At 41.8% G+C, this 11,778-nt stretch overlaps 1 protein-coding gene across 2 annotated transcripts; it reads left to right on the top strand.

The window, feature by feature from the left end:
• Positions 1–3,244: 3,244 nt before the first annotated feature.
• Positions 3,245–11,380, top strand: LLPH (LLP homolog, long-term synaptic facilitation factor). 2 transcript variants are annotated; one of them, XM_007082218.3, is made up of 3 exons: positions 3,245–3,405; positions 5,482–5,701; positions 10,763–11,380. In XM_007082218.3, exons 2-3 carry the CDS (start codon positions 5,497–5,499, stop codon positions 10,939–10,941), a joined length of 384 nt encoding a protein of 127 aa, XP_007082280.1. In that variant the 5' UTR covers positions 3,245–3,405; positions 5,482–5,496; the 3' UTR covers positions 10,942–11,380. The 2 variants fall into 2 exon arrangements, with proteins under 2 accessions (XP_007082280.1, XP_042848622.1); XM_042992688.1 differs by lacking the exon at positions 3,245–3,405 and adding an exon at positions 3,428–3,618.
• The last annotated feature ends 398 nt before the right edge of the window (positions 11,381–11,778 follow it).

Raw genomic sequence — 11,778 nt, 5'->3', positions numbered from 1 at the left:
GACATGTAATTCATCTATCTTTTTTAAATGACAAATAAGTGTAAGAAATTGTTTTAATTTCTGATATGACAAATGTTGAATTTCTAAGAGTGTGAAGAGATCACAAGACCAAGAAGTTTGAAAAACACTGATGTAGGTATATTTCATAAATGAACTATAGTTATTCATACATTCTTCTGTCAAACATTTTTATATGGTTCCTTCTTTTTTACTGGCACAATCAGTGCTGCTACGTGTGTCCCTGTATATCTCCCAGGGTGCATAGATAGGAGTTTGCCAAGATAGGGAAATATACTTAGAAGCGGAATTGCTGGATAAAAGGGTGCATGCAACTTCCAATTTTTCATAACAAACAAAGGTGAAAATATGCAGACTCCAGAAATACTTTAAAAAATGGAATTAGCAGGACTTGGACAGAGTGACCAGCAACTCCACACGCAAGATGCAAAGTACAGCCAGAGGCAGGAGGAAAATGGGGAGAGAGCAGTATCTGAGAGCTGTTTCTATTGAATGTATTCTTGGGAAAGGTGCGGTGGGCCCTGTCTGCCTGCCCACATTTTTTTTTTCTGCAGGTCTCACCCCAGGCTTTGATCCACTTGATGCACTTCTGGGGACTAGTGGTATCAGCAGCCAGCTGTGGGCCTTTTTGGAACAGCTGGGAACTCGGGCTCTTTTTGCCTGTTCATCTTTGTAGAGCTTTGCCTTGAAGTCCCCATCACCTGGGGTCTGGGCAACATGGCGTCACTGTCTGAATCCCAGAAGGCTTTGCAGTCCTCACCGAGTGATTGGTCAGACTGGGAGTTCCATGGGAGAGGCCTGGCTGCAGAGGGCCTACTGGCTGGTGCTTGTTTGGCATGCCTTTAAGAAGGAGAACTGGTCCACTTCCTAGCCTGTATTCAGTGCTACACACGTGCCTCCATTCCAGGGGGCTCCTTCCGGCTCTGGGAGGGAGCTGAAGCAATGTTCAGTTCGACCTGTAAGCCTTGTCCCTCCATCAGAGCCTAAAGTTTCCTGAAGCTGGTAGTTTAGTTTCAGTCATCTTCATATACCCAACATAGAGCCTGTCACGGAGTGCATACTCAAATGTATGAATGAGGGAATTAATTATAGATTTTTAAATATACTAAGGCCACTTATTTATTGTTAGAACTGCTTTCATACAAACCAGTGAGGAACATAAATTTACAAGTTTTTTTCTTTTTTCCAGTAACGCAGTTCACGAGTCAGCTTTTTTAAAGTATTAGTACTGCAGAATTTTGGCACATACTTAACACCATGACATTTTCACAATAGGTAAATTTTTCTCTCTTCTGGTGCCAGGCGTCTTCAAGTCTTGGCCTGGTTTGTTATTTAAAAACTTTTTTTTTTTTTTATATTTACACATTTTTGAAAGAGACACAGCATGAGTGGGGGAGGGGCGCAGAGCGAGGGGGACACTGAATCTGATGCAGGCTCCAGGCTCTGAGCTGTCAGCACAGAGCCCGACAGGGGGCTCAAACTCACAAACTGTGAGATCATGACCTGAGCTGAAGTTGGAGACGCTTAACCTACTGAGCCACACAGGCACTCCTTGGCCTGGTTTATTAAGAGAGATGCAGTTAATTAGGACTGTCCATGAGCTTTCTCTAAAATGCAATGTGAACGTGTATTTTTGGGAGAGGCAGCTAAGATCTATGGTTAACTTGTAAAATAGAAACTCACTTGCTTTGTAAAGGCTTACTCTTATTTAAAGAAAGCAGGTTGGTTTTTTTTTTTTTTTACTTTTTTAATGTTTATTTATTTTTGAGAGAGCGAGACAGAGTGTGAGTGGGGGAAGGGCAGAAAGAGAGAGGGAGACACAGAATCAGAAGCGACTGAGTCACCCAGGCACCCCAGAAAGCAGGTTTCTAATGGGTGCTGCCTTTTTATATATCACACGTTAAGAGTTTGCCAGCCACTTAAAAAAGCCTACTGTATTCTGAGTGTACTACTTTCCATATGTTGCAGGATTTCTTCGGGGACACAAATTTAAAGAAAGAAGGTACACACAAATTTTCTCAGAACTTTCCTTTTCTAGCAACCAGATAGGAATTTACTAGACATCATTAAAGACAATTTCCTGGGTTTTTTTTTTTTTTTTTTTTTTTTTTTTTTTGGCATATGTTATAAATCTCTGGAAAATAACAGTTTAGAAAACAGTACTGTGGGACCCCTGGGTGGCTCGGTTGGTTGAGCAACCAATTCTTGATTTCGGCTCAGGTCATGATTTCAGTTTGTGAGATTGAGCCCTGCTTCTGGCTCTGTGCTGAAAGCCCGGACCCTGCTTGGGATTCTCCTCCCTCTCTGCCCCTCTCACTCGCTCGCTCTCAGAATAAATAAACAAGAAACGGTACTGTGCATGTTTGAGATTATGTAAAAATTATAAAAGCTACCATTTGTTGAGCTCTATATCACCTACCTAGGATCAACTGGGTTGTATGTATTAGCTGGAGTCTATGGATAAGGCATTCCGGGCTCTGAGATACTTACTTTTATTACTCACAAGGAAGTGTTGGAACCAAAAATGCAACACAAGACATGTCTGGTTCCAAAGCCTATGCTATTAGTAGCATATGTAAAATAATAATAATAATAATAATAATAATAATAATAAAAACTGGTGTTTGTGACCATCACCTAAGACTTATGTCTGGTTTACATTAAATTATTGTTAGCCAGGTAAAAATTGGTTGAACTGAATCAGTTTGATCATTTTACCTTTTGAATTTGTCTTTGGGTTGGGAAAGGGTTTTTGGTTAAAAAAAAATTGAGGTATAACGGACATACAATAAATCGCACATTTAACGTGTACAATAGGTAAGTTTTGACAAATGTGTACAAACGTGAGATCATCACCCGTGATGGGAAAACGTAAGGGCTGCAAATAAAGATTTCAGTTTCCCTTCTAGAAGAACACGTGTCTGAACGATTCAGTCTAAGGAAATCCAAGAGTATCGTGTGAATGGTGATGTGGGACCTGAGATGTAAAGGGAGACTCTGGGCTCACTACTGGGCAGGCAGGGTCACCGGGCCAGGATCACTGTGTTAGCGTGTCGGAGATAACCCGGTCACGATCGGGAAACTGGTCTAGCTGGCGCCCCAACAGCCATCCGGATTTTCCGCAATGTCCAAATCCCTCTTGGGAACCCACAGGGGAGGAGCCAAGCTCCTAAAGCCGCACTCCCATCAGAGGGAGGAAGTGCGTCAGCGCCAGACTCCAGAAGGCCCCGCCCCTCGAGGCCTTCCGGGGGCATCGTGGCTCCCGGCGTGCAGCGTGCCTGTCCGGAGCTCCTGGGAGTGCGTGGAAGGCGCCGGCAGGAAGGCGGAAGTGTGGAGGCTTCCGGTCAGCGTGGTCTGCGTGCCATCTGCGGGTTTCTGACTTGCGTGGTGAGTTCTCTGCTTTCCGGGTCCAGTGGGGCCTGGGACTTGGGATTCTAACCTGCCGCCCGTAGAGAGCCTCATCTCAAGCCCGGTCCCTCTCTGGGCAAAGTTGAGCCCGGCCCGAGACGCAGCCCTCCGTCAGGAACGAGAGTCTCCTGTGGTGTTGGTGGTGGCCCTCGGGCTTCCCCGTGCTCTGCGAGGTGGAGCCCTCCTTTGTCGGTAGTCTCGCTCGGGTTAACCTGGGCCTTCAAAGTTGTTTACCGCAACTCCTCTGTTCTTGCCCCTCGCAGGCTTGGATTGTTGTAGGCAGGGGGACCGTGAGTTGGTGGTTGCTGGTTGTGGTCCCCAAACTGTTAAACTGTTAGTTATCCATTCAACAAATGCGCCGTGCGGTGAACGAGACCCATTTAGTTAGCGCCTGCCTTCGGGGTCCCCGAAGTCCCCGGGATGACAGAAAATAAACTAAATTTCAGAATGTAATACGTATTTAAAAGGAAAGAAAAGGATGGTGTGGTGGAGAGTAGGAGGGAAGCTTATGAGGCGGGGTTGTGGGGGTGTGGGGGGGGAGGTCGTCAGAGAAACCCTTTCTGTGGTACTTAAGTGAAGGAGCAAGCTTTGGGAAGGTCATTCCCAGGCATGGAAGCAGCAAATTGTTAAGGTGCTAAAGTGGAGATAGTTTGGACTTTGAAAAATTTTTTTCTTTCTTTTTTTTTTTTTCAAAATCATGTCTTAACGTTTTATTTAACTGCTTGATTGATGTGTAATCTGTTAAATTGCACATGTTTATAGTGTGTAATATAAGTTTTTTTTTTTAATGGTTATTTGAGAGAGGGAAAGAGAGAGAGCAGGGGGAGGACAGAGAGAGAGGGAGACAGAATCCCAAGCAAGCTTTCGCTGTTAGCCCAGAGCCCATGGAGGTTGAGGGGACTGGAACTCACCAACCATGAGGTCATTACCTGAGCCGAAATCAAGAGTCGATGTTCAACTGACTGAGCCACCCAGGCATCCCAGTGTAAGTTTTGATATATGTATACAAACATCCATCAGTGCAATCAAGATTGTGTTATAAATCACTCTCAAAAGCCTTCCTCCAAACCCTTTATAATACCTAGAATTCCTTCCTTCCCATTCCCTCTCACCTCCTCATACTGTGCCTGGGTTGTCACTGATTGAGCTTTTTCTCCGATGTAATTGGTACTTGGGGATGGGGTGGAGCTTGGAGCCTGAGATGAAATAGAGTTGAAAGTCACAAATAGTCTTGTAGATCTTGAATATGAGGTGGGATATCATTAAAGAATTCCATGGAAGACTATGGAAAGCTCTAAGTTTTTAAAAGCTCACACTAACTGCCTTTTGGAGGATTTAGGGCTGGGGCTAACAGATGAACAGCAAGAGTGGATATGGACAAGTTTAAAATAGCTAAATTGAAGGGCACTTGGGTGGCTCAGTCGGTTAAGCATCCACCTTTGGCTCCTGTCACGAAGTCACGGTTTGTGGGTTTGAGCCCCGCATCAGGCTCTCTGCTGTCAGCACAGAGCCTATTAGGGATCCTCTGTCTCCCTCTCTCTGCCCCTCCCATGCACATGCTTACTCTCTCTCAATAAACAAACAGTTAAAAAAAATTAGGTAGATTGAATTGAGGGGAGCATAATGAGGAAGACTGGGGTAAGGTGTCCTATAAGCTCAGAGGCAGTCAAGTTAAAAGATACCTATAAAAACATTTTGTAATTTGTAAGTTGTTGCATAAATGCAAGGTGATGATGCTCTTTGCATTTTGGGGGAAATTCAGTTTCTGCATCTTGTATGGAAACTCCAGGAGCTTTCAGAATTGGCTTGACTTACAGTTTGCCAGTGACCACAGGGAGTTTGATTTGGTGCTCTTGTTATTTAGTGGCTGTATATGCAATGTTGATTCTCCCATAATTTGTGCATTATGCCATCATAAATCATGAACAGAGTGAAGTGTGTTACCTTTCGTTTGTTCATGTTTTGTAGAGATACCTTTTGACCTGGTTTTCCAAGGATTTGCCCTTCTTTTTTTAAAAGTATAAATTTTTGCTTTTGTGTATGTATTTCTGTCAGCTTTCCAGGTAAAATATGGCTAAAAGCTTACGGAGTAAGTGGAAAAGGAAGATGCGTGCCGAAAAGAGAAAAAAGAATGCCCCAAAGGAACTCAGCAGACTTAAAAGTATTCTTAAAATAGATAGTGATGTTTTAATGAAAGATGTTCAAGAGATAGCAACTGTGGTGGTGCCTAAACATTGTCCAGAGAAAACTGAATGTGTGGTACAAGATGAAAAAGGTGAGTTTAAGTGCTTTGTTAAAAAAATAATAATAGGGACGCATGGGTGGCTCACTAGGTTAAGCGTCTGACTTCGGCTCAGGTCATGATCTTACGGTTTGTGAGTTCGAGCCCTGCATCGGGCTCTGCACTGACATGGCAGAGCCTGCTTGGGATTGTCTCTCTCTCTGTCTCTCTGTGTCTCTCTGTTTCTCTCTCTCAAAATAAATAAACAAAAAAATTAATAATAATTCTATCAGTTTCCTCTTGTGACTCTTTTTCCCTTTTTGACTGTCCTCCACTCTTTCCTGCACATGCTTCCCTACAAACCTCCTGCCATGCCCATTTGATTCTTTGAAGGCTTATAGTGCTGCTAGAGATTCTATGCTAAACTATTTTAAAGGCGCTTCATGTGAATAGGCATGTTTTGGATTATTCAGGGTATTTAGGCTTATACAATAGCCTAAGTGTGTCAGAAATACAGTATAACAGGAGCTGACGAACAACGTAGACGCATCCTTGTTGGAAGAGTATATCATTCAGTCAGGGACTAGGCAAGATAGCAGATCGTTTTCCATTTTATCCTTTGTAAGATCTATTCCCGTTCAAAGAATCGTTATATGCCGTTATATTATTTTCCTAAAACAAATCAGAGTTTCCTGTATTTGATTTTGACAGATTCTAGGTGCCTGTTTTAATCACAGTCTAAAGTTAGAGGCTGTGTATATTACTAGCTTCAGCACAGGAAAGGACTCCTTGGTTTTCACATCCTCATATAACAGTTTGGCAGCAAACTGAAATAAGCACTCGTAATATTCAGGCTCTTAAAATAGAAGTGAATTTATGTGGTGTCCAGTGGTCAAGGAAGAGAGCAGTGATCCTCAGCCTTCCAGTCCTAGAAGTTTTCCCTCTTGCTAATATTACTCTCTCAAAGGCCCGTATCTCCGCTTGTGTTCTGAATCCTCTCCGTTCTCAAGGGCTATATGCCTGCATCCTGCTTATCAGTCTGTCTTCTTCACCGGGTCATTCCAACAGCATAAATATGTTCTAGGAAACAAAGAAAAATCCTTCCCTCGATGTCCCATTTCTCTCAATCTGCTGTTTTATTTCAGCTCTCCTTGAAACAAGAATTCTTAACACTTGCTGTCTCTTTTTCCTCGTATGTACTGCCTCTGCCCATTTGCTCTTTTTTTGTCTTTAAGGTACAATTCACATAACATAAAATTAACTACCTTAAAGTGTGGAATTCAGTATCATTTAGTACATTGGTGATGTTGTCCAACATCACCTCTTTTTCCAAAACGTTTTCATCACCGTAAAAGGAAACCTTATACACATAAAACAGTCTCCCTCTTCCTCCCTTCACGAGTCTCTGGCAACCACTGATGTGTTTTCTGTATCTATGGATTACCTCTTCTGGATATTTCATATAATTGAAATCCTGTAACATATGACCTTTTGTGTCTGACTTCTTTCACTGAGCTTAATGTTTTTAAGGTCCATCCATGTTGTAGCATGTATCAGTACTTCCTTTTCAAGGCTGAAGAATACACTGTTTTATGTACATACCACACATTGTTTATCCATTCGTTGGTTGATGGGCATTTTGGGTTGCTTTCTTTCACCTTCTGGCTGTTGTGAATAGTGCTGCTGTGAACGTTCGTGTACACATCTTTGTTTGAATACATGTTTTCATTTCTTTTGGATTTGTACTTATGGATGGAATTGGCTGGGTTGGTTGATAATTCTGTTTACTGTTTTCTGTATCAGGCAGCCATTTTCCCCTTTTTCCTTCTCTTTTTAGAATTGCCTCATCCTACTGGGTGTGAAGTGGTGTCGCATTGTGGTTTTGATTTGCATTTCTTCAGTCATTTAATGCTGTTGAACATGTTTTCATATGCTTGTTGGCCATTTGCATATGATCTTTGCAGAAGGATCTTTTCAAGTCCTTTGCTCATTTTTGTTTTCACCCTGGCAAGCCGGTAAGGGACAGGGAGAGGGAGGAGAATCTTAAGCAGGCTTCATGTTGGGGCTGATGTCTCATGACCCTGAGATCATGACCTGAGCTGAAACCAAGAGTCAGGACTCTTTCAAATTGGATTGTCCTTTTGTTGAATTGTAAGTGTTCCTTATATGTTTTGGATGGTAGATGCCTATTTGCTTTTTGAGTGTTTGCTTTTGAGTCTGTTTAATGTATTCTGTAGTTTTCTCTCCTGTTTTCTGTTTTTCTCTTATACTTTCATAACTTTATTGTTTATTTCTTATTTTGAGTTGTTTAGTTTTGCTATTATATTTTTAATTTCTGAGTTCTTTTTTCTCTTTTACTCTTTCTTTGTTATAGCCTGAGGTTCTTAATGGATATATGTTCTCTAATCTCATTGCGGATTTTCATTATAGTTTGAAAATTTTTGATCTACTCTGCATTGTCTATTTTCTTGAATTCTTTTTTCCCTCTACCCCCTGCATTCCCTTATTTTTCGTCTTTCTCTTTCACAATGAAGGCTTTCTCCAAAGCATAGTAATGAATGGTTGTTTATATTTAAAAGTAAAGCACTAAAATGATGAATGGACACTGGCAGGGGAGGTGGGGACAAGGTGTGGGGGAGGACTTATCAACTGTTAGACTTGGAGTATGATTGGGTTGAACCTAGAAGGTTCTGTTGTGGAGGATGTATGTCAGAACCTAGGTCTTTTCTCGTATCATTCTTAGAGAGGGATCCTTTCATCTGCCTACAGCAGTGTCCAGCTACCCTCCTTGGAATATTTCAGGAACTAAATGGGGATAGAACTGAGAGTGGGGGAGTCTTTCCATTTAGTAATCTGCCTGGTTTCAGTGTGGTTGCTCATCTCTGCCCTCAGGTTTGTGTTTCCCCTTTGTTTCCTTCAACTTAAGCCACAAACCTAGTAGTCACCTTGATCCCTTTTTCCTTTATTTCTCACCTCTAAAACATTAGCGCATCTTGAATATCTCCAAAATATAGCAGGAATCTATCCATTTTCCTCCTCCTTTCATGTTATCACTTTAAAATGACTATTGTTTCTTGCCTGAACCAAGATGGTAGCCTGTTTTACTTCTCTCTTCAGCATTTGCTCCCTTTTGATTTTTTTTTTCTTTCCAATTTGAGAGAGGAGAGCACATGCAAGGGAGGACAGGCAGAGGGAGAGAGAGAATCTTAAGGAGGATCCACGTTCATTGTGGATACCGATGTGGCACTGGATCCCAGGACCCTGGGATCAGGATCTGAGCCAAAATTAAGAGCCAGATGCTCAACTGACTGAGCCACCCAGACACTCCCTTTTGATTCATTTTTGACATATCAAACAGTATGATTGATTGATTGATTGATTAAATGTTTATTTTTTTTGAGATGGCAAGAGAGACACACACACAGAGTGCAAGTGGGGGAAGGCCAGAGAGAGAGGGAGACACAGAATCTGAAGCAGGCTCCAGGCTCTGAGCCATCAGCACAGAGCCCGACACGGGGCTTGAACTCACAAACTGTGAGATCATGATCTGAGCCGAAGTCAGACGCTCAACCGACTGAGCCACTCAGGCGCCTCAGTATGATCTTTTTAGAATAAATAAGGCAAATTATTGTCATTCACATCGTTAAAACATCTCATTATCTTTCCGTGTGTTCATCAGAGCCTGCTGGGTCTTACTTAGTGCGGTTCTGGTGCTTCTCTTAAAAAAGCCACTTAACACAGGCTGCGGTTTGCTTTGTTATTCTCCCTTCAACGGAATATTGTAAACTCCATGACAGCAAGGAGTGTATTTGGACCACCATATCCCCAGAACCTAGAACGGCACCTAAAACAATCATTCAAAAACTAGTTATTGAATGGCTAGTATACAGAAGGCACTATTCTAGGTACTGAGGAAATAATGACGCATACCAGAAATTGCTTCCATCCGGATGGGATTTACATTGTATTGGAGGAGACTGAAAGTAAGCCAGATAAACGAATTAATACAGTGTCAGGTGGTAGTGATCATGCACGACCTTGTATACCCTGGTAAGTTCCCATGGGAGGACATTCTGGGCCTGTCCTTCACAGTAGATAAGGTTGGTGATAGATGTACCACAGCATGGTTGCACTGAGCTTCGTGTCAGGGAGATTGCTGGTCTCTGGGTGTTATCTGGATAAGAGTGTCAGCCCCAGTGTACATCCAGGCTTTTCTTTCTTTCATTTTTCTTTCTTTTTTTTTTTCTTTTAATACACTTTTTTTTCCTTAAGTAAACTCTACCCCCAACGTGGGGCTCAAACTCAGGACCCCAAGGTCAAGAACTGTGTGCATTACCAACTGAGCCAGCCAGGCAACCTTATATCCAAGTTTTTCTTTTCTTTTCTTTTTTTTTTTTTTTTCCTTTCTTTCTTTAAGTAACCTCTACACCCAACGCGGGGCTTGAACTCACACGAGCCTGAGATTGAGAGTTGCATGCTCTACTGACTGAGCCAGGCAGGTGCCCCCATCCTGATTTTCCTTTGTCATCTGCCCGTCACAAGCTTGTTGCTTACTACTCCGCCTCTTCTGAGTACACTTCATTAGAAGTGGCCAGCCATTCTTCATAGCTCATTTACTTTTAAGGCCTGTCCATTAAAAGTGTGGGTACACTTAATAGGCTCAACTGTCGTAGTTAGCTCAAGAAAGCACTTAATCTGAGAAATGTTCTTGTAACCCACTTCTGCTCCCGGCCATATACTTACCCTTCTTGCAGTAACTCAAACCCATGCATCCTAAATGACTGCTGTTTAACTTTTACTAATGCAAAGGACAGTCATGACAACATTCTTCAGAAAGTCTCTTAGTGACTAAATAGAAGACATGTCTCATTCCTCACCAGTACTTTTTATGTCTTTCATGGTTGTAGGAACCCATGAGAGCATGTCTGAGTCCATTGAATGCGCTGTGAGGAGTTTTCAGTGTTAGTCAAAGAGCATTCCATAGAAAAAGGGATTTTTTTTTTCTTTTGTAGTCTCAGACCACTTTCAGTTCTGATGTTCTCATTGCATTAACATGCTTTTTCACAGGATTGTTTCTTTATTCATGAGCGTTAATAGTTTTCGTTTTTTATTCAGATGACATGAAGATGGAGACTGATATTAAGAGAAACAAAAAGAGTCTTCTAGACCAGCATGGACAGTACCCCATATGGATGAACCAGAGACAAAGGAAAAGGCTGAAGGCAAAGCGAGAAAAAGGGAAGGGGAAAAGCAAAGCAAAAGCAGTAAAGGCAGCAAAGGGTTTGGCCTGGTAGACTCTTTAAAAATTTGAAAAATCCTACATGGGACAGGTCTTCGATTAGAATGTATATGTGGATTTCAGCTTTCACCAAATGAAAACTGTGTTTCCAGATTTAACTTGGCCTTTCTCTTCAAACCCAACTTAACTCCTCAAATTTGTTTTGGGAGCTTGATAAAATATTTTCTTTGATAAATGAAAGCGACACTGGTATTTTAATTGGATGCTGTCCAATGTGCAGGGGTTCTCAGACTTCAAAATTCTATTAAGTGTTACTGTGGTTGTAATTGTTTGGTCTCCATAAAGATAAAAGAAGATATTATACTGACACATTTCAGCTAATTCAGGTTTAAAGAAAACTTACACAACTAAAAATATGTCAGTGGATCTTATAAGCACTACTTGTTTAGAGTTTTGATTTTGTTTAATTCAGAATAAAAGATATTTTGTCTAGATCTTGAAGTGCTTTTCTTTCATGTGTCCTTAAGGTTTTCTAGTAGGAGAGAAGAACATCTTCAATTAAATTGTTAAAAAATCTTTAAGTTTTTAGGTAGAATATTAACATCTACAAATTAATAGCCTCCATCTTTTTAGGAGATAGAACAACCTGGGAACTAGTTAATGTCAGTTTTTATATTATGTAGCCTAATACAACACAACATTCCTCACACAGTGTTTCTTAGAATCAGTTTTTCTGGGGGTGCCTGGGTGGCTCAGCCGGTTAAGTGTCCGACTTCAGCTCAGGTCATGATCTCACGGTTTGTGAGTTTGAGCCCTGCATTGGACTCTGTGCTGACAGCTCAGAGCCTGGAGCCTGTTTCAGAGGCTGTGTCTCCCCCTCTCTCTGCCCCTC

The sequence above is a fragment of the Panthera tigris genome, chromosome B4 (assembly GCF_018350195.1).
Source record: "Panthera tigris isolate Pti1 chromosome B4, P.tigris_Pti1_mat1.1, whole genome shotgun sequence".
NCBI classification, from domain to species: Eukaryota; Metazoa; Chordata; class Mammalia; order Carnivora; family Felidae; genus Panthera; species Panthera tigris.
Note: the sequence above shows the minus strand (reverse complement) of the source record. Positions and strands in the feature narration are given on the sequence as shown.